At 44.1% G+C, this 27,054-nt stretch overlaps 1 protein-coding gene across 1 annotated transcript in view; it reads left to right on the forward strand.

The window, feature by feature from the left end:
• Positions 1 to 27,054, forward strand: part of LOC106579414 (pro-neuregulin-3, membrane-bound isoform) — a 442,960-nt gene that overhangs the window by 346,802 nt on the left and 69,104 nt on the right. The window contains exon 4 of the mRNA XM_045702613.2: positions 14,301 to 14,327. Coding sequence (XP_045558569.2) covers positions 14,301 to 14,327 — 27 coding nt within the window. The remainder of the gene's footprint in view (positions 1 to 14,300; positions 14,328 to 27,054) is intronic.

Here is a 27,054-nt window from a genome sequence, read left to right on the forward strand (position 1 = left end):
AAGCTTGCAAGCCGAAGAACACCATCCCAACCGTGAAGCACAGGGGTGGCAGCATTATGTTGTGGGGGTGCTTTGCTGCAAGATGGACTGGTGCAATTCATAAAATAGATGACATCATGAGGATGGAAAATTATGTGGATATATTGAAGCAACATCTCAAGACATCAGTCAGGAAGTTAAAGCTTGGTCGCAACTGGGTCTTCCAAATGGATAATGACCCCAAGCATACTTCCAAAGTTGTGGCAAAATGGCTTAAGGACAATAAACTTGTCAGAGTGTGCGCAACTGGTCAAAGGAAGTCAGGTGCAGGAGAGCAGAGATGAGTGAACAGTCACATTTTAATCAGGCAGAGGAAAACAGCCAAACGCAACTGCGTCAACATACTCCGGCCCAAGGGAACAAGTGATAGCGCACAAATTTACACAGAATGGTAACAAATATCAAAACCACAGGTTACAATATTACCCGGCGCAAAACCAGCCTGAAGCGTCACACACGTAACGAAACGAACAATACCACACGCAGACATGGGGGGAACAGAGGATAATATACACGTAGAGTAATGAGGGGGATGTAAACCAGGTGTGCGGGAAAACAAGACAAAACAAATGGAAAATGACAGGTGGAGCGCGATGGCTAGAAGACCAGTGACGTTGACCGCCGAACACCGCCCGAACAAGGAGAGGGACCGACTTCGGCTGGAGTCGTGACAGAACCCCCCCTTGATGCGCGGTTTCAGCAGCACGCTGACACCGGCCTTGTGGACAACCCGGAGGGCGCGGTGCAGGGCGACCGGGACGGCGACGGTGGAACTCCTGCAGCAGTGAAGGGTCCAACACGTCCTCCACCGGAACCCAGCATCTCTCCTCCGAACCGTACCCCTCCCACTCCACGAGGTACTGAAGGCCCCTCGCCCGACGCCTTGAATCCAGTATGGAGCGAACGGAATACGGCGGGGCCCCCTCGGCAGAGGAACCTCCCACACCTCAGACTCCTAGAGCGGGCCAGCCACCACCGGCCTGTGGAGAGACACATGGAATGTGGGGTTAATACGGTAATCGGGGGAAGCTGTAACCTGTAACTAACCTCGTTCAGTCTCCTCAGGACTTTAAATGGCCTCACAAACCGCGGCCCCAGCTTCCGGCAGGGCAGGCGGAGGGGCAGGTTTCGGGTCGAGAGAGAGACCCGGTCCTCACTGCAGTGATGGTCTGCGCTGGCTTTCTGGCGCAGCACGGCCCACCTTGCCTGACGAGGATTCAGTCTCCTCGCTGCCCGGATATGTGTAGGGTGCTGTCTTTCAGATGGGACGTTAAACGGGTGTCCTACTCTCTGAGGTCATTAAAGATCCCATTGCACTTATTGTAAGAGTAGGGGTGTTAACCCCGGTGTCCTGGCTAAATTCCCAATCTGGCCCTCATATCATCACAGCTACCTAATCATCCCCAGCTTACAATTGGCTCATTCATCCCCCTCCTCTCCCCTGAAACTATTCCCCAGGTCGTTGCTGTAAATGAGAATGTGTTCTCAGTCAATTTACCTGGTAAAATAACAGTAAAATAAAAAATATATAAAAAATATACTCCAGGTTGCAGTGGTCAGTCCAGATGAGAAAAGTGTGTTTAGCCCCCTCAAGCCAATGTCTCCACGCCTTCAACGCCTTGACAACAGCCAACAACTCCCGATCCCCCACATCATAGTTTTGCTCCGCCGGGCTGAGCTTCCTCGAGAAGAAGGCACAGGGGCAGAGCTTTGGTGGCGTGCTTGAGCGCTGAGAGAGCACGGCTCCTATCCCAGCCTCGGACGCGTCCACCTCCACTGTGAACGCCAAAGAGGGATCCGGATGGGCCAGCACGGGAGCTGAGGTAAACAGAGCCCTTAGGTGACCAAAAGCCCTGTCCGCCTCAGCCGACCACTGCAAACGTACCGGGCCCCCCTTCAGCAGTGAGGTAATGGGAGCCGCTACCTGATCAAAACCCCGGATAAACCTCCGGTAGTAATTGGCAAACCCTAGAAACCGCTGCACCTCCTTTACCGTGGTGGGAGTCGGCCAATTACGCACAGCTGAAATGTGGTCACTCTCCATCTCCACCCCTGAGGTGGAAATGTGGTACCCTAGGAAGGAGACGGACTGCTATAAGAACAGGCATTTGTCAGCCTTGACATATAGGTCATGCTCCAACAGTCAACCAAGAACCCTGCGCACTAGGGACACATGCTCGGCGCGTGCAGCGGAGTATATCAGAATGTCATCAATATACACCACTACACTCTGCCCATGCTGGTCCCTGAAAATCTTGTCTACAAAGGCTTGGAAGACTGATGGAGCATTCATCAACCCATACAGCATGACGAGGTACTCATAATGCCCTGAGGTAGTACTGAACGCCGTCTTCCACTCGTCTCCCTCCCGGATACGCACCAGGTTGTAAGTGCTCCTGAGATCTAGTTTAGTGAAGAAGCACGCCCCGTGCATTGACTCAATCGCTGTGGCTATGAGAGGTAGCGGGTAACTGTACTTCACAGTGATCTGGTTCAGGGCTCGATAATCAATGCACGGGCACAGACCTCCATCCTTCTTCTTCACAAAAAAGAAACTCGAGGAGACGGGTGAAGTGGAGGACCGAATGTACCCCTGACGCAGGGATTCGGAGACATATGTCTCCATAGCCACCGTCTCCGCTTGCAACAGGGGATACACGTGACTCTTGGGAAGTGCAGCATCTACCAGGAGATTTATCACACAATCCCCCCGTCGATGGGGTGGTAATTGAGTCACCTTCTTTTTACAGAAGGCGAGAGCCAAATCGGCATATTTGGGGGTGATGCGACAGTGGGGGCCTGGTCTGGATTTTCCACCATAGTAGCACCAACGGAAACCCCTACACACCTCCCTGAGCACTCTGTTGCCATGAAATGGTGGGGTCATGACGAGCCAACCAGGGAAGGCCCAGTACCACGGGAAACGCAGGAGAGTCAATGAGAAAGAGACTGATTCTCTCCTCAGGACTCCCCTGTGTCACCATGGCCAGGGAGATAGTGGCTTCCCTGATTAGCCCGGACCCCAATGGTTGACTATCCAGAGCGTGTACTGGGAAAGGTCTAACCACAGGAATATTGGGGATCGCTGAACTAAGAGCGAGCGCTCTGTCAATAAAATTCCCAGCTACGCCTGAATCGACGAGCGCATTATGCTGGGAATGCGGGGAAAAATCTGGAAAACAAACAGGTACAAACAGTTGGACAACAGAGGACTCTGGATGAGAGTGGTGCAGACTCACCTGGGGTGACGCCTGAGTGCCCTGGCTGCTGCCTCAACTCCCAGAGGGACCAACCCGGCACCGACCGGCAGTGTGCCCTCTTCGGCAACAGATGGTGCACGAACTGGAACCCCCTCCGGTCTCCCAAGCACCGCCCCTCCCAGCTCCATAGGTTCAGGAGAGGGGGTGCGAGGGGATGGAACCACCAGACCCGGATCTGAACTTCCGTGGGTAGCCAGCAGGTTGTCCAGCCGCATGGACAGGTCCTCCAGCTGATCCAACGTGAGGGCGGTGTCATTGCAGGCCAACTCCCGACGGACGTCCTTGCGCAGACTGCAATGGTAGTGGTCGATCAGGGCCCTGTCGTTCCATCCCACGCCGGCAGCCAGGGTCCTAAATGCCAGGGCAAACTCCTGGGCGCTCCTCGTCTCCTGCCTCAGCTGGAAGAGGCGCTCACCCGCCGCTCTACCCTCGGGCGGGTGGTCGAAGACCGCATTTCCTTCTCCCCACACGGCGTTGGCCCACTCCAGAGCTCTCCCTGAGAGGCACGAGATGAGGGCGGACACCCTCTCCTTTCCCGAGGGAGCCGGGTTAACGGTGCCCAGGTATAGGTCTAGCTGTAACAGGAAACCCTGGCACCGTGCCACCGGTGCCAGGGACATTGGGGAAGTTAGCCACCTCAAAAAACGTTTGTTTGGTGCTTATTTGTTCAGCTGCAGTTGATGGGAACTTTATAAATCTTTGCACATGAAGACAAATCTTTGCATCACACACTGCACTATCCACCCGACTCACAGAGGACGGACTAACTCCCAATGTCCCTGCAAGCAAGGCTTGAAAGTATCCCGATGCTAGGAATCTCAGGGCTATCATGATTTGTAGGATGATTGGAAGAGAACATGATCTCATGGTCTTTCTTTTTAAGTTTTCATTTAGAAGGTCAGCCAAGTACATGACAGTGTCATGGTAGTCGATTTTTCCTCAGTAGAACATGGTCAGGGACATGTAGAGGATCTAGCTGATCTCTGAGGGGCCTCTGTGGGTTCTCCCTCTCTCTCTCCTGCTCTCTAGCAGCTACCCAAAGAACTTCCATCCTTTAATGTACAGTATCATAGTAAGCTTTGAATCACAAAATATTCCTGTTTGATTATTCTGTTTTTGACTATTGCCATTTTGTTTAACTATTGTAATTTGAATAACTTTTTTAATCAATACATTTAGCTTTGCTATCATTTGATTTTATAGGACCATTTCAAAAATGATTATTATAATATTCATTATTTAGTCAAAGCTCTTCAAAATAAGGTTCACATTGATGTTTTTAGTCATTAAAATGCTCACATCCTGTGCCCAGTCTGCACAAGACAAGGGTTTAGCTGTCCTAATGTGCAGTACATTTCCAAGAAGAAATCCTAAAGCATTATTTACAAGAATCCCATTTCTTTTAAACTTTTTTCTTAGGAAGAAACATAGAATCAAATTTAGAACAATTCCAATAACTTTATTGAGGAATAGCAACTTTGCTTAACTTTCTTCTTAAGTCTATAGTTAAGGAAAAAATGGCAGTTAAGAATACATTTCTTCTTAAGAAGGTTTTGTGAATCTGGGCCCAGTTCTCTCTCTGTGGGTCTAACAAGAGGCACAATCAGTGGTGCAAGCAGTAGTTTCCCCACACTAACGCTAGTAACGTTAGCTAGCTTGTGTTTTAGTAGTGTGAAAATGTTAGCTAGCTTGAGTTGTAGTAGTGTGACAATGGCGACGGCGGCTGCAGCAGCTGTTATCAGGTAGTGGATGTTGTTGCTAATTTGTTAGCATCACCCTTTTTAAGATTAACTTTCAAACTTTGTTTACAAATTATCATTATCTTGTGAGTGGCACTGTTTTTGTTGCAGCTCACTTGCTGTAAACTATCTCTTTAACAATAATGACTGTGAAACATTGTTGCATTTAAACTTTAGATCACTGGTTAGTGTGATGAACTTGATAAAATATATTTGCAATGGGATGTAATAGCTGGTTTGTTCATTTAATTTTGAAAATGAAATGGCTGTTGTCGCTTGTCTGTCAGCCTTGTCTACGTGTTTGACCAAAACTGGCTCTCCTTCAGCGCCATGGAGTGCACAGGTATTACGGTCGCTGTCCTTTCAACACCATGAGCCTGTCACCTGTGATATCACACTGTTGTTGTCTCTATTGGTGATGGTGTGATAGTGGTGTTAGGCTGTGTAAACAGTGTTTTTTTTTTCTTTTTGCTGGTCGCATTATTTTATGTTGTGTGTCACATGTTGTGTCCATGCCGGTTCTGTCTCATGTGTGGCAGCCGGAAGCATGGCCAGCATGGTCTGTTTGATTCATTAATAATGTAATCAAAAAACATTGCTTCTCTTTCACTAGAACTGGAATGGTCCGACACAAAATATATAATGTTGGGCGCATTAAGTGATGCTATACTATGTTTTCTGTTATTTTCTTGATTTTTGAGTTTGATACAACGTATTGGAAGATTTTTAGTCCCTCTGAAGGCCTAGGTCCTATAGTCATGGTTTGCCACTGCCTACACCTATACACTATCCCCCAAAACCCACCACCCCATCCCACTACTTTGTCTCTGTAAACGATCCTACACCAGGCTATCGGTCTGGGAGTACGGAACCCCTTCTCTCAAAACTTCCTGTAGATCTTCTGCACAAAAATCTCTCACACCCAAATATTTCTCTGCTGCAACTACCACATCTATTTTCTGTGATTTACGCTCCATCAATGCAGTGGAGTTAATCACAGCAAAAAAAACACAATAAATCTAAAACTCATCCTCTCTGGCTCTCTCTCTACAGGCCTACTCACTGAGGGCCTCCCAATCGTCTCATTCACCATTGGGCTATCCTCTACTCTCTTCACTACCTCAGCATAGTACACTTTCTTCCCCACTCGAACTCTGGCAATCTCAACCTGTCTCTCTCACATGGCACTTCGGATCCCCTGGTGTATGGGCAGCCCCACAGTTGACACACAGTGCTTTCTCTATCCCAACTCTACACTCCCTCTGACTATGCACTGCTGCACATTTCTCACATCATGGGATCTCCCTTCTACACACTGCTGCAACATGTCCGAATCCGTGGCGCCTGAAGCACTAAAACGGGTTCGGAACATAGGCCCTCACAGAATAGCAAATGCAACCTAACCTGACCTTATCAGGAACAAATTCTGTGTCAAAGCTCAACAAAACAGATATGGTATTCTCAGTCTCACCATTGCTGCCAAGTCTACAGTACGTCTCACCAAACAGCGGGACTCACAAACACTAGGAATATTCCTTTTAATTTGATCCACCGCTACACTCAACGTTACCCCTCTGATCACCCCTTTTAGCGGCACTCTGTTCCAGAGAGCAAAGCACACAACAGGTTGACCCCGAGCTGCATGACTCAAAGTGCCCACTTCCTGTGGGAGGCGGATACACCAAAAATATAAACAGTCAAAAGGCTGCCGCCTACTGTACTGTGTAGTCAATCACAGCTTACATATTAAATGAAGAAACAAACACTAAGAAAAACTAAACCCTCCTACCTAATCCTGTACTGCTAAGAACATTTAAAAAGAGCCCTACTAACTTCTAACAAACCCTCACCCATCCCCCAAATCTCTTCCAACCCCCCATCCCCATCCAACCTTAATAACCGTACACAGATGTGGCCGCAGTGGAGAAGGTAAAAGGTTTCAAGTTTCCCAGCGTACACATCACTGACAATCTGAAATGGTCCACCCACACAGATAGTTTAGTGAAGAAGGAACAAACAGCGCCTCTTCAGCCTTAGAAGGCTGAAAAAATTTGGCTTGGCACATAAGACCCTCAGCCTCCTGAGGATAAAGAGGCGTTGTTGCGTCTTATTCACCACGTCTGCTTCACCACACTGTCTGTGGGTGGACCATTTTAGATAGTCAGTGATGTGTACACTGGAACTTGAAGCTTTTCACCTTCTCTACTGTGGTCCCGCCGATGTGGATAGGGGCGTGCTCCCTCTGCTGTCTCCCTGAAGTCCACAAACAGCTCCTTTGTTTTGTTGACGTTGAGGTTATTTTTCTGGCACCACTCCACCAGGTCCCTCACCTCCTCCATGTAGGCTGTCTCGTCATTGTTGCTAATCAGGCCTACTACTGTTGTGTCGTTTGTAAACTTGATGATTGAGTTGGAGGCATGCGTGGCCACACAGTCATGGGTGAACAGGGAGTACAGGAGGGGGCTGAGCACGCACCTTGTGGGGACCCTGTGTTGAGGTTTAGCGTAGCGGAGGTGTTGTTTCCTACCTTCACCACCTGGGGGTGGCCTGTCAGGAAGTCCAGGACCCAGTTGCACAGGACGGGGTTCAGACCTAGGGCCTGAGCTTAATGATGAGCTTGGAGTGTACTATGGTGTTGAAGGCTGAGCTATAGTCAATGAACAGCATTCTTACATAGGTACATTGTCTGTAGACCCTGCCACATTTGGCTTGTTTCTGAGCCGTTGAATTGCGGCTCAGACACGAGACACATGAATTTGTGTCCAGTGACACAAGGTGGCAAAGGTCCAGATGGATATGGTCCTTTATCAGCACTGTGGTACAGCGAAGTAACAAACATAGTCGTCTACGACTTAGGAAATATGTTGTTATTTAAATGTACATTAAATACATTAAATTAGACTAAGAATCTGATTGAATTACAACTTATTTCGAATGTAAACATATGAAACACTGCATCAGCATTGCTGAAGAACAAAAGTGGTTGTATAATTGTCTATGCAAAAAGTGTACCGGTAGCCATTGTGCATGGGCTTTGAATATATATATATATATATATTTTTAAAAAAAATAAAAAAAAATAAAGTGCATGTTTTCCGGAGAACAAAGGAGAGTTGAACAAAACCAATAACTGAATGCACAGAACGTCACTGTGGGCCATGCAATCTTCATGTACAAGTCACTCTGGGCCTTGCCCTGCATTAATGAGAGAAATTACTCTTTCTATCTCTTGCCAATGCTTTGAACTTTGGCACAAATGGTGTGAGAGCAACTCCGACACACTGGTTACAGGTGTTCATTGGTGTGCCTTGTGCGATATTTGTTTTTAATGAAGTTTATTGTGGAGAAGGCTGATTCACAGCTGTATGTGGAGCCAAATATGGTCAGGATGTATAGTGTCAGTTTCTTGAACAGGACATCAGCTGCAGGCACCATCTTTCCCCAGAAAATGACAGGGTCACAATCACCAGCCTGCTCCTTCAAAGCCACATTGTTTGCAGCTCAATCCACTCAATTTGCAGTGATGCAACATCTACCCATCTGAAGATCTGACAACTTTGTCACATTTGTGACCAAGAAGGGGTTCTAGATGAGCAGCAGCAGTTCTCTTCCAACAAGTCATCAAAGCGAGCCTTGGATGAAATCAACATGGTGGGGAACATCTTTGTCTCCCTGCGTTTGCATCTGAAGATTGGGGAAGTGGACAAGTTCTCCCTGGAGATCATTTTTGTGCGATATGTTAGCATATCGCACATTGTGTTGTTCCATCCCTGCAGCTTAACATTCAGTTGATTAAGGTCTGATGTAATGTCTTTCAAAAATGCCATCAATTCCATATTCATCTTCCTAAAACTCAGAAAACTGAGTTGACTTGTCACTCTTTTTGCTCTGATAAGAAAGCTTTGATTTCCTCCTGATTGTCCCAAAAGTGTTCCAAAACCCTGCCTTTGCTGAGCCATCTCACATTGTTGTGCAGTAGTAAGTCATCAAAACTGGCATTGGCCTCTGTCAGAATGCCTCGTAGTGGGCGGTATTGTAGGGATGATTTTGCTCTCAAAAAGTGTATCAGTTTCATCATCCTCGTCATGACCTCCGAATACTATTTTCCCAGACTGGCACACAGGACAGATTGATGGATGATGCAGTGATATAATGTCAGGTAAGGGTGGTTCTCTTTCAAATGTGAAACCAGTCCCCTCCCTCTTCCTATCATGGCTGGATCTCAATCTGTGGTGATGGAGACCAGTGACGTGAGATCTATCCCCCTTTTTGTCAGCATCCCTTTGATTGCCTCATGGATATCCTGTCCCCGTGTGTGTCATTATAGATTTGTTAAGACCAACAGCCACTCACAGAATTCCTTCTTTGTTTAGTTAAAAAATCTGAAAAACACCAGAAGCTGAGCATTATCAGTGTTATCTGTTGATTCATCCATAGCTAATGAAATGCATGGTGCATTCTGAATGGCCTCATCAAGTTTTGAAATTAAATCTTCAGCTAATATTTCAGTTCTCCTCATTGCTGTGGAATCTGACAGTGGGATCTGTTTGATCTTTTCTCTGAGCTCATCTTTTTTTTTACCTTCAAGCAAGGTGTCAGTAACTTTGCACATGCATTATTTTACCATCTCAGCATCTGAAAAAGTTTTTTTCTGTTTTCCCAAAACCCAAGCTATCCTCAGTAAACACTCCATTGCATGTTGTTCGGCTGTCAGGTAATTGACAAGGACTTTGGTGGACCTCTCATATTGGGATGTGAATTGGTTAATCTTGTTTGTTCTCACCTCCGTGTTCAGAGGATATGTCTGATTGAATTGACTATGCCTGGTGTCATAATGGCGCTTAACATTGGCACTTTTCACGAGAGCTACGGACTCACTGCATATCAAGCACATTAGTTTTGTGCTAGTTGAGGGGAGAATGAATAAGTACTGTTCCGTCCACTCGTCTTTGAATATACGGTTTTCAGAGTCAACTTTTTTTTTAACAAGCCATATTAACAGATAGTGGTAACAAAGCTCCTTCTATCTGTGATATTTACAGTTGAACCGAGGTCAAATATTTCTGTTTCTTTCTGCCTGCTTGTCCCAAGGTTCCGCTGAGGTTATTTGGATTAATGTGATTGGGTGATACGGGGCACTAGTATAGGTGGGAGTTACTTCGAGAGAGAGAGAGAGAGAGAGAGTGAGAAAGAAGGGTTGCTGAGTTAGAGGCCGCTGCGCCAGGTAGATTTTTTTAAAGGTGTCTAAAAATAATGTATTGACTTTTATATAATAAAATGCGATGTTGTCTGGTCCGGATTGATCATTCTCTGGGTCCGGGCCCAGACCGTGATCCGCCAGTTAAGTTTGGGTGCCCTATACAGTCGTGGCCAAAAGTTTTGAGAATGACACAATATTAATTTTCACAAAGTCTGCTACCTCAGTTTGTATGATGGAGATTTGCATATACTCCAGAATGTTATGAAGAGTGATCAGATGAATTGCAATTAATTGCAAAGTCCCTCTTTCCCATGCCAATTAACTGAATCCCCCCAAAACATTTCCACTGTATTTCAGCCCTGCCACAAAAGGACCAGTTGACATAATGTCAGTGATTCTCTCGTTAACACAGGTGTGAGTGTTGACGAGGACAAGGCTGGAGATCCCTCTGTCATGCTGATTGAGTTCGAACAACAGACTGGAAGCTTCGAAAGGAGGGTGGTGCTTGGAATCATTGTTCTTCCTCTGTCAAACATGATTACCTGCAAGGAAACACGTGCCGTCATCATTGCTTTGCACAAAAAGGGCTTCACAGGCAAGGATATTGCTGCCAGTAAGATTGCACCTGACTCAACCATTTAACGGATCATCAAGAACTTCAAGGAGAGCGGTTTAATTGTTGTGAAGAAGACTTCTGGGCGCCCAAGAAAGTCCAGCAAGTGCCAGGACCGTCTCCTAAAGTTGATTCAGCTGCGGGATCGGGGCACCACCAGTACAGAGCTTGCTCAGGAATGGCAGCAGGCAGGTGTGAGTGCAACTGCACGCACAGTGAGGCGAAGACTTTTGGAGGATGGCCTGGTGTCAAGAAGGGCAGCAAAGAATCCACTTCTCTCCAGGAAAAACATCAGGGACAGACTGATATTCTGCAAAAGGTACAGGGATTGGACTGCTGAGGACTGGGGTAAAGTCATTTTCTCTGATGAATCCCCTTTCCGATTGTTTGGGGCATCCGGAAAAAAGCTTGTCCGGAGAAGACAAGGTGAGCGCTACCATCAGTCCTGTGTCATGCCAACAGTAAAGCATCCTGAGACCGTTCATGTGTGGGGTTGCTTCTCAGCCAAGGGAGTAGGCTCACTCACAATTTTGCCTAAGAACACAGCCATGAATAAACAATAGTACCAACACATCCTCCGAGAGCAACTTCTCCCAACCATCCAGGAACAGTTTGGTGACGAACAATACCTTTTCCAGCATGATGGAGCACCTTGGCATAAGGCAAAAGTGATAACTAAGTGGCTCTGGGAACAAAACATCAATATTTTGGATCCATTGCCAGGAAACTCCCCAGACCTTAATCCCATTGAGAACTTGTGGACAATCCTCAAGAGGCGGGTGGACAAACAAAAAGCCACAAATTCTGACAAACTCCAAGCATTGATTATGCAAGAATGGCCTGCCATCAGTCAGGTTGTGGCCCAGCAGTTAATTGACAGCATGCCAGGGCGGATTGCAGAGGTCTTGAAAAAGAAGGGTCAACACTGCAAATATTGAGTCTTTGCATCAACTTCATGTAATTGTCAATAAAAGCCTTTGACACTTATGAAATGCTTGTAATTATACTTAGGTATTCCATAGTAACATCTGACAAAAATATCTAAAGACACTGAAGCAGCAAACTTTGTGGAAATTAATATTTGTGTCATTCTCAAAACTTTTGGCCACGACTGTACATCTCAGTCACTGTGTCTGTGTATGTTATTCTCAGAGGCAACCCGAAACATATCCCAGTACAACATGACCTTTGAATCTTGGTCCACCAACCTTTCTTTGGAGGGCATATATAAATGCTGGCCCTTGGTCTCGCTGTCCCACCTCTTCTGCCACACATCTATCAGAATGGCTACAATCTTACATTTGGCCTCACCTACCTCTCCCAGTCGTACTCTCTGAACTAATTTGACTGTGTATCAGGGTTCGTTTTTACAGTTGGTCTAGTGTCTGTAAACTGTAAACTGTTAAAGAGCAGGATACAGTGCATTCAGAAAGGAATTCAGACACCTTCCCTTTTTCCACATTTTGTTACGTTACAGCCTTATTCCGTAATGGATTAAATAAAAAATGTTCCTCAACAATTTACACACATACCCCATAATAACAACGCGAAAGCTTTCATGACTGGCTCGCTTGGAGAGAAAGCGGGCCTCTAATTAGGGTATTTATCTGTCAAGGTATTAGAGCTGTGTAAGCAGCAGCAGCTAGCGGTAGCCAGAACCAGGCTCCCTCTCACCACCAACTAAAGGAAGGATTAAGATTTGATTCACTCCTGCTATTATTTCCCCAGCGGCGCAGATTTGTTCTTCGTAATCACCCCCAAACGACTAGAGACGTGGAGCATGGCCTCCTCATATTCTCCATGGTTACTCAAGGTTTCAAATGATGGCACAAATACCTCCCAAGGGTGCCTTGAGATGCCAGAGCAAAGGATGGGGGGCTTTGCTTCATGACTGTACACATTTTCCAGACCTATCTCGGTGATGCCAGAGGAACAGATGTGCATCAGTGCTTAATGACATCATCTGTGCAGGCGATGACAGTAGAGCGATTAAAGGAGATAAATGTTGGGTTGTTATGGTGGGAAATCGGTGGGTACGCATGAATCGGCAATACTAAACTGGCAGCATCAATAAGAGACTGTTCTGGGCCTGTCAAAGGTTTTTCCACCACAATATTAAAGAATTTGTCTCAAATGTCACAACCACCTCTCACGATTGTCAATGGCAGAGCTAAAAACTGCAATCATGCCTACCCCTGTCACTACCATTTCTCCCTATTTTATCTCATTCAGATTCATGGCATTCTCTGGAGACCACTTTAAACTAAATGGGAGCACCACTGGCAGCTAATACTGACTCATTCAGTTTGCCTGCCTATATATCCAGTGTCTTTTAATCATTTGGCCATTTTACATTTTTGTTACACTTTACATGAAGGTACCCTTGAGTACCCTTTATAAAGGGTTGTAACATACTTTTAGTTTTCTGTGAAACAAACGTATATTATGGGATTATGACTCGTATGACATTGACACATTTCCCATGATACTGTCAAAATGCATCTCCTAACATACGGTTTTCACGCTGTCAGGGAGTTTTGCTTCTCCCTTCTTTCTTGACTGTGGCCACCAAATAATCTGTCACCAGGACCTGCAAGCCGCATTCTATTGTCAAACCCAGACCACCTCTGTCAGTTAAGGAATTAAGTGTGAGGGTTTTATTTAAATTTAAATTAGATTATATTACAGTGACGTCAAAAGGGAGGAGGAGGAGGCCCACGTCAGGATGAAGGGAACACGAGTGCTCCTCTTTATCTATCGCCCCAGCTCTGGGATTGTGGAAAAATGCTTTAATGCATGGAGAAAGGTGCACACGGTGTGTGTGTGTGTGTGTGTGTGTGTGTGTGTGTGTGTGTGTGTGTGTGTGTGTGTGTGTGTGTGTGTGTGTATGTTTAAGCCTACATCTGTCTTTGTGCGTGTTTGTCTTTACTGACAGTCTTGGGAGCAGAAGAACTGGGATAACAAAGTAGAATATTGAAACGAACATAAGGTTGGGGTCAGAGAGGTGGTGAGCGAACAATTATCACTACAACATAGGTACTAGTATTAGTAAGAAAGCTTTCTTATTGTCTGGACTTGAAACATGAAAGGCATTTTAGGTCTGTCTCAATTCTAGTATTAATTTCTATGTTTGAAAAAAAATGTTCAACAAAAAATAAAAGGGATTTTAGGGAGGCAAGTCAACCAAAGTCCAGGTTCTAGTAATGTAGCTGCAGTGCTCCAGTGGGTAAAGCCTGAGTGAGGGTTCTGACTGTGTTTCATATAAAATGCTGTTCAATAACGCTGTATTGTCTTCCCACTCTTTCTCTCCCCCTCTTCTTCTCCCTCTTCCCATCTCCTCTCTCTGTACATCGCTCTCCCTCACTTTTTCTTAATCTATTCCCTCTCTCTCACTGTGTCCATCTCTTTCTCTCTCCGTCTCTTATTCGCTGTGGCCTTGGATGGAGCAGCGGGTGAACTGGGCATCGAGTTCATGGGTAAGTAAACTTTTCATTTATGCAGTAAATCTCTCTTTATTTTCTCTCAACCTCTCAGAAAATACCGTGCTCAAAAAACACAATCGAGCAAAACCCTCTTTGCTCACCTGGGAAAAGAGGAACATTCTCCGGTCACCATGGATGCATAGGTGCATTCTATCTGCATGGAAGCTAGCGTTGTCTGCAATCGAAAGAAGGATCTCTGCAGTGTGCTTGACTGGTTGCATGTGTGTGTGTGTGTGTGTGTGTGTGTGTGTGTGTGTGTGTGTGTGTGTGTGTGTGTGTGTGTGTGTGTGTGTGTGTGTGTGTGTGTGTGTGTGTGTGTAGGCCTTCATTGTGTATTTTTGTGTGTCTGTTTGCAAATGCATTGTCCAATGTTGTGTGTGTGTGTTTGCACATGTTCTCCTGTGTGTGAATGCGTATATACACTACATGACCAAAAGTATGTGGAACATCAAACATCTCATTCCAAAGTCATGGGCATTAATATGGAGTTAAAACAGCCTCCACTATTCTGGGAAGACTTTCCACTAGATGTTGGAACATTGCTGCGGGGACTTGCTTCCATTTAGCCACAAGAGCATTAGTGAGGTCGGGCACTGATGTTGGACGATTAGGCCTGGCTCACAGTCAGCATTCCAATTCATCCCAATGGTGTTCGATGGAGTTGAGGTAAAGGCTCTGTGCAGGCAAGTCAAGTTCTTCCACACCCATCTCGACAAACCATTTCTATATGGATCTCGCTTTGTGCACAGGGGCATTGTCAAGCTTAAACAGGAAAGGGCCTTCCCCAAACTTTTGACATGAAGTTGGAAGTTCAGAATCATCTAGAATGTCATTGTATGCTGTTGCGTTAAGATTTCTCTTCACTGGAACTAAAGGGCCTAGCCCAAAGCATGAAAAACAGCTCCAGACCATTATTCCTCCTCCACCAAACTTTACAATTGGCACTATGCATTGGGGCAGGTAGTGTTCTTCTGACATCTGCCAAATCCAGATTTGTCCGTAGGACTGCCAGATGGTGAATTGTGATTCATCACTCTAGAGAACGCGTTTCCACTGCTCCAGAGTCCAATTGCATTGAGCTTTACACCACTCCAGCTGACGCTTGGCATTGTGCGTGGTGATCTTATGCTTTTGTGCGGCTGCTCGGCCATGGAAACCCATTTCATGAAGCTCCCGACGAACAGTTCTTGTGCTGACGTTGCTTCGAGAGGCAGTTTGGAACTCGGTAGTGAGTGTCGCAACCGAAGAAGACGATTTTTATATATATTTTTATATACGATTTTTATATACTGGTGTGATAGGAAGTGGTAGGCCCACAGTATGACTATGCAAGCACAGTGACATCTGTCACACCTATCCAATCCTCTCACATCTACACTGGTGCCTCATGGAAAGGGCTAGGGGTTGACTTGGGATTCACACACAGTAACAGTGGCGTTCATTAGCAATACAGTCGACAATATGATGTTTTGGGGCATCTGAAAGAAATATACACTCTTTGGTCCGATTTACTTGACACAGAATCTCCAATGAACATGCTTTTCAGTTCAGGACTACACTTAGGCTGGGATTTATTTTCAGAGGCGCCTTTTAAAGGCATTTTCCCCTTCAAAAGTAAAGTTCAATGTTCTACTCTATAAAGCGGCTTGGATTGAATCCCGGCCTAGGCTTAATCTGTGTCCAGGAAACCAGCCCTTTGAGTCCCGTCAACTGAATTGTCACGTCAAAGGTGCGTGTTCTCTGTCATGAATATCCCCATCTCGACTGGGAAGTGTTTCATCCATCCACCTGCCCTTTCCCACATGCAATGACTAGTGAATACATCCAACCTGTTGCTGCACATTTTTCATTAACTCTGGCTTCACACGCTGGCTTTACTTCACACACTTCCACTTATAGAATAAATAAAAGGGAGAGGGTAGAGATGGAGACAGTGGAAAGAGAAGCGAGACAGCGAGGCAGACGCATCTCTCTTCAGTTCAGTGATTTTAGTCTGTAAGGTATATGAGTTAAACAGCAGTCACTACACACTGTGAGTGGGTGTGTGCTTGAGAGAAAGAAGGAAGGATCGGTGAGGAAGAGAGAGAGATCGACATCAGAGAGGATATGATAGAGAAGTCTCTCCATCTATCACATCCTCTCTGATGTCGATCTCTCTCTCTCTTCCTCACCGATCCTCTCTTCTTTCTCTCAAGCACACACCCACTCATAGTTTTTGTTGTGACTGCGATTGAACTAATTTACCACCCAGATTAAAATCACTGAACTGAAAAAGCGCGTCTGCCTCGCTGGTTGGTGACACTATCAACGTTTCCCTATACTGTGGCAATTGTGATCAAATTAAAGCAATATTAGCCACTTTAAATGCAACATACTGAAACAAAATTAACTATGCAAGAGATTTTGTTGTAGGCAGAACACATCGGAGTAGGTTTCTATTAGATTGACACGCCCGTACTCTACACAGACCGGTGCGACATAAACAATCAGAACTGCAGTAGGTCTATATGCAAATAGACCATTTTCATATATGGATCTGTGCCATTTACTTTGAACTGGACTGTGTTTACAGCAAGAGCGGTCTTCCCTGTGGCTCAGTTGGTAGAGCATGGTGTTTGCAACACCAGGATTGTGGGTTCGATTCCCACGGGGGGCCAGTACAAAAAAAAAAAATGCATGAAATTAAATGTATGAAATGTATGCATTCACTACTGTAAGTCGCTCTGGATAAGAGCGTCTGCTAAATGACTAAAATGTAAAATGAGTAGATGTGCTTGTTTTGAGATCGAAGCAAGATCTGCATGTAGCCACGTGTGCACATTTTGTTCAAATTCTTTGCCAGTTAGTGAGTTATAGCCCAGTTATAGATCATTTGTAGTCAGCAATAGGGGAGGGATTGCTTCCTACAAGAGCACAAAACATATACATTTCTAGACATCTTTGAAAAACTAGACAGGTAAAGGGCTTTTTTTGTGTCTTAAAGGGACAGTGTTGTATTTTGAGACTGTCTTAAGCTAAGTAGCCAGTAACCAGAGGGTAGCATAATCCGTCCAAATCTCTGTAATAATGGAATGGCAATAATAATGCATTTTATTTTGTAAAGTGGTTTCTTGCATCAAACAACACAACAACATTTTCAGTCAACTCCTTGTCTGAAGGACAAGTAGATTAACAGGTTAATGTCAAGACCTGCATGTTTCATGGAATGTAGGCTTACATTTAACACTACACATTGGCTACCACTGCAGGCTCAATGATAGAACAGCTATTTCCATGTTAAAATATTATGGGATGCATTTTCTCCATTGTTTTTTATTGTAAGCCACTCTGGTACACCTACATTGTGATCAAATAGTCACAGTAGCCTACATGGCCACTGTTAAAGCTGTAACTTAAAGCGGGTACAGCCTCAGTGTTCACAGTAAACATGCCCTGGAAGTTGCACAACATTTTCATAACTTTCAAGGGGGCTCTGAGGTACCGGAACACATGAGAAAATATCACCTTTATAATAAAGCATTGCATGCATATCATCACATTTGTGTAGTGGCATAGAGAAGCAGAGTAGAGAGGTGCTAGCAGAAGTTGCACACATGGGGAACATTTTAGTAGCCTAGCCCACTGGGCACAGAATTCAGTTCAATGTCTAGTTTTGATTTACATTTGGTTGAGTTGTCAATTAATGCAAATTCAATGTGAAATCAACCCAAAAATGAACGTCATTGGATTTAGGTTAAAAGTTGGGTGAAAAAAAAAGACAAAACGCCCTTAAATTGATTACTTTTTGCAAATCCAATGAGCGTACCAAGTAGATTCAACGTCTTCACATAGATTGGATGGAAACACTGTGGAATCAACTAGTTTTTGCCCAGGGACAGGGTCCAGATTTTTTTTGCCTTTTATAAACGCATTTCATGCAGTTTTAACTCATTTTACATGACTGGAGACTTTGGCAGAATCTTTTTTAATGCAGCACAAATTATCAAAATGACAGGCTACTTTGACACTGACTAACTTGAGAATTTGAGATCAATAAAAACTACCTCAGACAAACATATTGTACAATATGAGGAGGAAATTATAGTCCTAAAAAAGCTTTCCACTTTCACTGACTCACCCAATAACACACAGCTCACTCGCCTATGATGGCCGATGCGCTCGTGCCAAAAGCCTATCTCTCTCTTGTTTTAGTTTGTAAAACAGTGTTCGCTCAATAGGCCTATTTGGAAGTTGATCAAATATTATGGTAGTTTACAGCAGACAGATTAGTGTCTGATCTTTTCAGCAGGACCCATTGAGTTTCCAACCTTCCTGCGATTGTATTTGATATATTGCAAAAGGCCTGTTTTGTCTTCATGTTGTTCACTGACAGGTTTGCCGCGCATTCGCCGACTGTAGGATACTGTATGCCTTATGCCTTGCACACAATCCAAAGAAATGCAATTTTTTGAAGAAGCTCTTGAGCCTCTGTGGCTAAATTATAGGTCTACTCATTGTGTGGTAGGGTATTCTGAATTATTACATTTCTTTCTGAACAGAGCTATAATTCTATAACTTAGAAAAATGTATTTAATTTTATCTGGGGTGCTGCAGCATCTCCAGCACCCTTCCCGCGGCTATGATTCTATAAGGAAATAAATGATGAAGTACTGCTGCGCATAGGCTATCAGCCAACCAGACTGAATATTGATGATGATGATGTAAATCAAGTGTTATCAAGTGTTAATCAAATATTATCCTGCTGTGGCAGTACTGTTGATATTTAAACACTCCACCGGTACCTGCATCTTGCCATGCATGTTTGGATACCGGGCGGGCACAATCTCTGTACAGGGCAGAGATGAAAAAAGCACAACCAGGTGCATGTGAGGTCCGTACAGGTCAGTACAGGTCAGACCAATGGACAGGGTATGGTAGCGGTGGGTGGGTGGTGGCGAACTTGGCGAAGACACAATGACTTCGGGGCAGTGGGTTCAGAATAACTACAAAAATAAATTATACCACTACCCAAAAGGGCCCTTGGCAAGTGGAAGGGCAAAGGGGTAGGTGCTCGGGCACAGGTAGACCCTTCACTGTGCACCTGCCTGATGCTGGGTGACCAGCATGGCCAAGCTGGAAATTGGGTGGTCATGTTGATAGACCAGCTTTGTCAAGCTGGTTGAGCTGGTAGGTTGACCATGTGACCTGGCTAAGCTGGTTAAGTGACCAGATAAACTGGCAATGAGATGATCATGCTGGTAGACCAGCTAGATCAACACCTAAAGCAGGGCTGTTCAATTCCAGTTCTAGAGGGCTGAAACACTTCTGTTTTTTGTTTCTACCTGGTTGTTAATTGCACTCACCTTGTGTTCTCTAAAATGTTTATGTTTTGTTGTGTTAATGTTATCCAATTTGCCATAAATCTCCAGCATTGTTTTTGTTTTATGATAACAATCTGTCATTTATACAAATATATGTTTTTATTCAATGTTCCTTTGTGGCGCAAAAGGCATCCAAGTGAGAAAGCTTACGTGACCATTATCTTTATTAAATGCAGTGCATGTGACAGCGTCTTCCCCATATTCCCTCAGCACTATGTTCTCACAGTAGTTACCGGGTTAGTTTCAGTTGCTGGCAGGTTAGCTTAAATTGCATGTAAAACGATAAGTAAGGGGATTAGGTAGTTGAAACATAATACATTAGTTGGTTAAGGTAAGGTTTAGACTGAGGGATTATAGGGCTGAGGGAACATACACATGATTTCCATATGACCACATCACAATGTACAATGCATTTCCTCTTCAGCAGGAACAAATCACTTTTACAAATTAATAACAATTGGATCAACTGTTGTAGCAAAATGTATTTTATACAACAAAGGGGAAAAAGCATGTCACAAAATCCCAACACAATAAAATGTAATTTCCACACCAAAAATGCAGGTAATTTCACAAAAACATACAATAGATATTTTATTTTTATTTAGAAAAGTTAATTTACAAGTGTGCACTGCAGGCATCTACAATACAATGCAACATAATACAAAATCACTACATCCTGACTGGCGAGGCTGGGCTGACACACTAGACCCCTGATGCGTGGGGCTGGTACTGGACGTGCCAGCCTGGAGACACGCACCTCCATGCTAGTGCGGGGAGCTGGCCTGGGGCTCCATTCTTGCCCCGCAAAACTGCCCTTGTGCCCCCCCCCAAAAATTTTATTGGGGCTGCCTCTCGACTTTACTAAACTCTTCCATAGCCCTGGAAACGCTCCTCTTTATCTCTGCCCACGTCCATCCTTCCTCCTCATTCCTCTGCTGCTTGGTCCTGGTTTGGTGGGTAATTCTGTCACAGCTGTCTTCAGAAATGGCCCAAAATGCAGCAGAGTTAGTATTCATCCTTCAATTTAATTAGAACGAACACTATATAAGAACAAAACAAGGAAACTGACAGCCAACAGTCCTGTCAGGTGCAACCACACTAAACAAGAAACAATTACCCACAACCCCAAAGAAAAACACACACTCCTATATAGGACTCCCACTCAAAGGCAACTCAACACACCTGCCTTCAATTGGGAGTCCTAATCACCAACACAACCATTCACACACACAAAAACCCTGCCACATCCTGACCAAAACTAATCCAATTGTTCCCTCTGCTGGTCAGGATGTGACATTCCAGCGCGCCTTGTACGCTACTGTGGCTATTTGATCACAATGTAGGTGTACCAGAGTTGCTTACAGTACAATCAAAAACAATGGAGAAAATGTATCCCTTAACATTTTAACATGGAAATAGCAAAATGTTAAATTCCTTAAATGCCTTAATAACTAACTTTGCCATCTGTACATTTTGGGGCTCCCGAGTGACTGCATCTCAGTGCTAGAAGTGTCACTACAGACCCTGGTTCAATTCCAGGCTGTATCACAACCTACCGGGATTGTGAGAAGGGCTTCGTTGGACACTGTGACCTCTTACATCTAGACGTTCCGCTAGCGGAACACCTGCTCCAATATCCAATGATAGGCGTGGCGCGAATTACAAATTCCTCAAAAATACAAAAACTTCAATTTTTCAAACATATGACTATTTCACAGCATTTTAAAGATAAGACTCTCCTTTATCTAACCACACTGTCCGATTTCAAAAAGGCTTTACAACGAAAGCAAAACATTAGATTATGTCAGCAGAGTACCAAGCCAGAAATAATCAGACACCCATTTTTCAAGCTAGCATATAATGTCACAAAAACCCAGAAGACAGCTAAATGCAGCACTAACCTTTGATGATCTTCATCAGATGACAACCCTAGGACATTATGTTATACAATACATGCATGTTTTGTTCAATCAAGTTCATATTTATATCAAAAACCAGCTTTTTACATTAGCATGTGACGTTCAGAACTAGCATACCCCCCGCAAACTTCCGGCGAATTCACTAAGAATTTACTAAATTACTCACGATAAACGTTCACAAAAAGCATAACAATTATTTTAAGAATTATAGATACAGAACTCCTCTATGCACTCGATATGTCCGATTTTAAAATAGCTTTTTGGTGAAAGCACATTTTGCAATATTCTAAGTACATAGCCCAGGCATCACGGGCTAGCTATTTAGACACCCGGCAAGTTTAGCACTCACCAATATCAGGTTTACTATTATAAAAGTTTGATTACCTTTTGTTGTCTTCGTCAGAATGCACTCCCAGGACTGCTACTTCAATAACAAATGTTGGTTTGGTCCAAAATAATCCATCGTTATATCCGAATAGCGGCGTTTTGTTCGTGCGTCCCAGACACTATCTGAAATGGTAAATCAGGGTCGCGCGCATGGCGCAATTCGTGACAAAAAAAATCGAAATATTCCATTACCGTACTTCGAAGCATGTCAACCGCTGTTTAAAATCCATTTTTATGCCATTTTTTCTCGTAAAAAAGCGATAATATTCCGACCGGGAATCTCCTTTTAACTAAACAGAGGAAAGTAAACAAAGCTTTCGGTCGACGCGGGCACGAGCCTGAGTCTCACAGTACTGTAACCAGCCACTACCCAAACGCGCTACTTTTTTTCAGCCAGAGCCTGCAAAGCCACGATTCAGCTTTTTACCGCCTTCTGAGACCCTATGGCAGCCGTAGGAAGTGTCACGGGACAGCTAAGATCCTCACTCTTCAATAAACAGAGACAAGAAGAACGACACCTTGTCAGACAGGCCACTTCCTGCCTGAAACCTTGTCAGGTTTTTGCCTGCCAAATGAGTTCTGTTATACTCACAGACACCATTCAAACAGTTTTAGAAACTTTAGGGTGTTTTCTATCCATATGTAATAAGTATATGCATATTCTAGTTACTGGGTAGGAGTGGTAACCAGATTAAATCGGGTACGTTTTTTATCCAGCCGTGAAAATACTGCCCCCTAGCCATAACAAGTTAACAAACTTCCAAACGAGCTTCAATTCCATACAACACTCCTTCCGTGGCCTCCTACTGCTTTAAATGCTAGTAAAACTAAATGCATGCTCTTGAACCGATTGCTGCCCGCACCCGCCCGCCCGACTAGCATCACTACTCTGACTTAGAATATGTGGACAAATACCTAGGTGTCTGGCTAGACTGTAAACGCTCCTTCCAGACTTACATTAAGCATCTCCAATTAAAAATTTAATCTAGAATCGGCTTCCTATTTCGCAACAAAGCCTCCTTCACTCATGATGTCAAACATACCCTCGTTAAACTGACTATCCTACCGATCCTTGACTTCGGCGATGTCATTTACAAAATAGCATCCAACACTCTACTCAGCAAACTGGATGTAGTCTATTACAGTGCCATCCGTTTTGTCACCAAAGCCCCATATACTACCTCCCACTGCGACCTGTATTCTCTCGTTGGCTGGCCCTCGCTACATATTCGTCGCCAAGCCCACTGGCTCCAGGTCATCTATACGTCTTTGCTAAGTAAAGTCCCACCTTATCTCAGCTCACTGGTCACCATAGCAACACCCACCCGTAGCACACCCTCCAGCAGGTATATTTCACTGGTCATACCCAAAGTCAACACTTCTTTGGCCGCCTTTCTTTCCAGTTCTCTGCTGCCAATGACTGGAACGAATTGCAAAAATCACTGAAGCTGGAGACTTATATCTCCCTCTCTAACTTTAAGCATCAGCTGTTAGAGCAGCTTACCAATCAATGTACCTGTACACAGACAATCTGTAAATAGCACACCCAACTAACTCATCCCCATATTGTTATTTATCTTCTTGCTCTTTTGCACCCCAGTATCTCTACTTGCACATCATCATCTGCACATCTATCACTCCAGTGTTAATGCTACATTGTAATTATTTCGCCTCTATGGCCTATTTATTGCCTTACCTCCCTAATCTTCTACATTTGCACACACTGTACATAGATTTTTCTATTGTGTAATTGACTGTACGTTTGTTTATGTGTAACTCTGTGTTATTTTTGTCACACTGCTTTGCTTTATCTTGGCCAGGTCGCAGTTGTAAATGTGAACTTGTTCTCAACTGGCCTACCTGGTTAAATAAAGGTGAAATAAAATTAAGAGGTGAACGATGGTGAATGGTTGAAAACAAAGAAGAGCTCTCCGGTACGTGTACCAAAACATTCAATGGCCATTTTCTCAAAAGCGGGGTTACAAGTTTATCAACTTTCAAGCAGAATTACTTGTTCCTCAACTGTAGTGTATGATATACAATTTTATAGCTTGGAGTCTCTACTTTTATCCAATGTAAAAAACACAATTTCAAATTTTGTTACATAAGACCGAATCGAGCCGGCCGGTCACGTTTTTTGTAAATTATATAATTTTATGATCATACCGGTAATAGATCCGTCGTTGTATTACTTGTGAAGCACAGCCGAGTGAGCATACATTTTTAAATAATTTGCTTCTTATTTTTATTTTACTGGGCTGATGGTGCCTGCATCTGATGGTCAATCTCAACGGAGGAAGAGAGCAGCAGGCTGAGGGTCTGCCTCTCAACATACCTCCGCTCGCCCTTTCCTCCACTGACACTGACCAAGAAGGGACATCTTCTTCCAGCTGATGGCGAAACTCCAGTCGCACCGTATTATGTCTGCCGTATGGACAAATTCATGTTGTTACTCCTATGAACAGAGAAAGTGAAATATTACTCAATATTAAAAAAGAACCAAGCCTCTAATAATTACAACAACGCAAGCCTATAAACACTTTCCTACTCATTCATTATTGCTGTCATGCTTAATGTAGCACTGGGGGTGGAAATGGAAAGAATTTTATGGCTGTGTTGAATAGAAAGTGTTGACAGTAAGAACTTAAACATGAACTCACTTATAAAAACATCATATCTTTGCTGTGTTCGTTGACAGTCTCTCTCTATTCATGGTTTTAAATGTTTTGAAATCTCACATTATCAACATTGCTGTAACATTCTTTTATGCCTGCTACATCACTGCAGACACGGTCATCTGAGCCATCCAATTAGCCATCGGTAGGCCTATAGTGCACTTGATTTGCTACCTGGGCCCGCCGGGAAGGCAGAGTTTGTACCTTCAGACACATGAAATAGTTCTAAATGGTAATTGTCTACCTGGTTCTAGGTAGTTTGTCTACCTGGCTCTACCTGGCTTCAGCTACTAGGGCAGCTGAATTGGGTGCACCTACTGCCAACAGTCAGAGACGAATAAAAAACATTTAGGAACACAAGGCTTTATCGTTGGGTTTTTTACAGAAATGTTTGGCGATCGACTAGGAAAGACTTGAAGATCGACCAATCGAACGCGATCGATCGGTTGGTGACCACTGCTCTAGAAGGTTGAGTGAAGTTCAATCTCATGCTTCTCTTTGTGGGCTGATATTTCTGCATGGCAGTCCCGGTGAGCTGCACTGTATATACAGTGGCAAGAAAAAGTATGTGAACCCTTTGGAAACACCTGGATTTGTGCATAAATTGGTCACAAAAATTGATATGATCTTCATCTAGGTCCCAACAATAGACAAACACAGTTTGCTTAAACCAATAACACACAAACAATTATACATTTTCACGTCTTTATTGAACACACCGTGTAAACATTCACAGTGAAGGGTGGGAAAAGTATGTGAACACTTTCATTTAATAACTGGTTGACCCTCCATTGGCAGCAATAACCTCAAACCAAACGTTTTCTGTCGTTGTGGATCAGACCTGCACAATGGTCAAGAGAAATGAGCTTCTGGAGAAATCATTAGCCTAGGGGTTCACATACTTTTTCCAACCTATACTGTGAATGTTTTATGATTTATTCAATATAGACAAGAAAAATACAATAATTTGTGTGTTATTGGTTTAAGCACACTATGTTTGTCTATTGTTGTGACTTAGATGAAGATCAGATCAGCTGATGTCACAAAGGGCTGTACAGAAACCCAGCCTAAAACCCCAAACAGCAAGCAATGCAGGGGTAGAAGCACAGTGGCTAGGAAAAACTCCCTTGAAAGGCCAGAACCTAGGAAGAAACCTAGAGAGGAACCAGGCTATGAGAGGTGGCCAGTCCTCTTCTGGCTGTGCCGGGCGGAGATTATAACAGAACATGGCCAAGATGTTCAAATGTTCATAGATGACCAGCAGGGTTAAATAATAATAATCACAGTGGTTGAAGAGGGTGCAAAAGGGCAGCACTTCAGGAGTAAATGTCAGTTTGCTTTTCATAGCCGATCATTCAGAGTATCTCAACCGCTCCTGCTGTCTCTAGAGATTTGAAAACAGCAGGTCTGGGACAGGTAGCACGTCCGGTGAACAGGTCAGGGTTCCATAGCCGCAGGCAGAACAGTTGAAACTGGAGCAGCAGCACGACCAGGTGAACTGGGGACAACAAGGAGTCATCAAGGCAGGTAGTCCTGAGGCATGGTCCTAGGACTCAGGTCCTCCAAGAAAGAAAGAAAGAAAGAAAGAAAGAAAGAAAGAAAGAAAGAAAGAAAGAAAGAAAGAAAGAAAGAAAGGAAAGAAAGAAAGAAAGAAAGAAAGAAAGAAAGAAAGAAAGAAAGAAAGAAAGAAAGAAAGAAAGAAAGAAAGAAAGAAAGAAAGAAAGAAAGAAAGAAAGAAAGGAAGAGAGAGAGAATTAGAGAGAGCATACTTAAATTCACACAGGACACCGGATAAGACAGAAGAAATACTCCAGATATAACAGACTGACCCTAGTCCCCCGACATATAAACTATTGCAGCATAAATACTGGAGGCTGAGACAGGAGGGATCGGGAGACACTGTGGCCCCGTCTGACGATACCCCTGGACAGGGCCAAACAGGCAGGATATAACCCCACCCACTTTGCCAAAACACAGCCCCCACACCACTAGTGGGATATCTCCAACCACCAACTTACCATCCTGAGATAAGGCCGAGTATAGCCCACAAAGATCTCCCCCACGGCACAACTCAAGGGGGGGCACCAACCCGATCAGACAACGGTTATTCATATCATAACAAATTATGTATGTACATGGTCAAAACACTGTCAAGACTCAAGCACTTTTAGATCAACCAAGTGGTTGCGCTATAATGCGCACATGTTTCTATGGGTCTTACATGTTTATATCTCTTGATCTGTTTGACTCAGAGTGATGGAACTTGGCACAAATTCCTGTAGAGTATGGTTCTGTTTGGCCGCATGGGGGCGCTGTTTGGCAGGAAAACCATTAATGCAAGCTCATTGGCTTATAGAAGCCATATTGTTTGACCTAGGGT

Source organism: Salmo salar, chromosome 19, assembly GCF_965601325.2.
Source record: "Salmo salar chromosome 19, fSalSal1, whole genome shotgun sequence".
In the NCBI taxonomy this organism is placed as follows: Eukaryota; Metazoa; Chordata; class Actinopteri; order Salmoniformes; family Salmonidae; genus Salmo; species Salmo salar.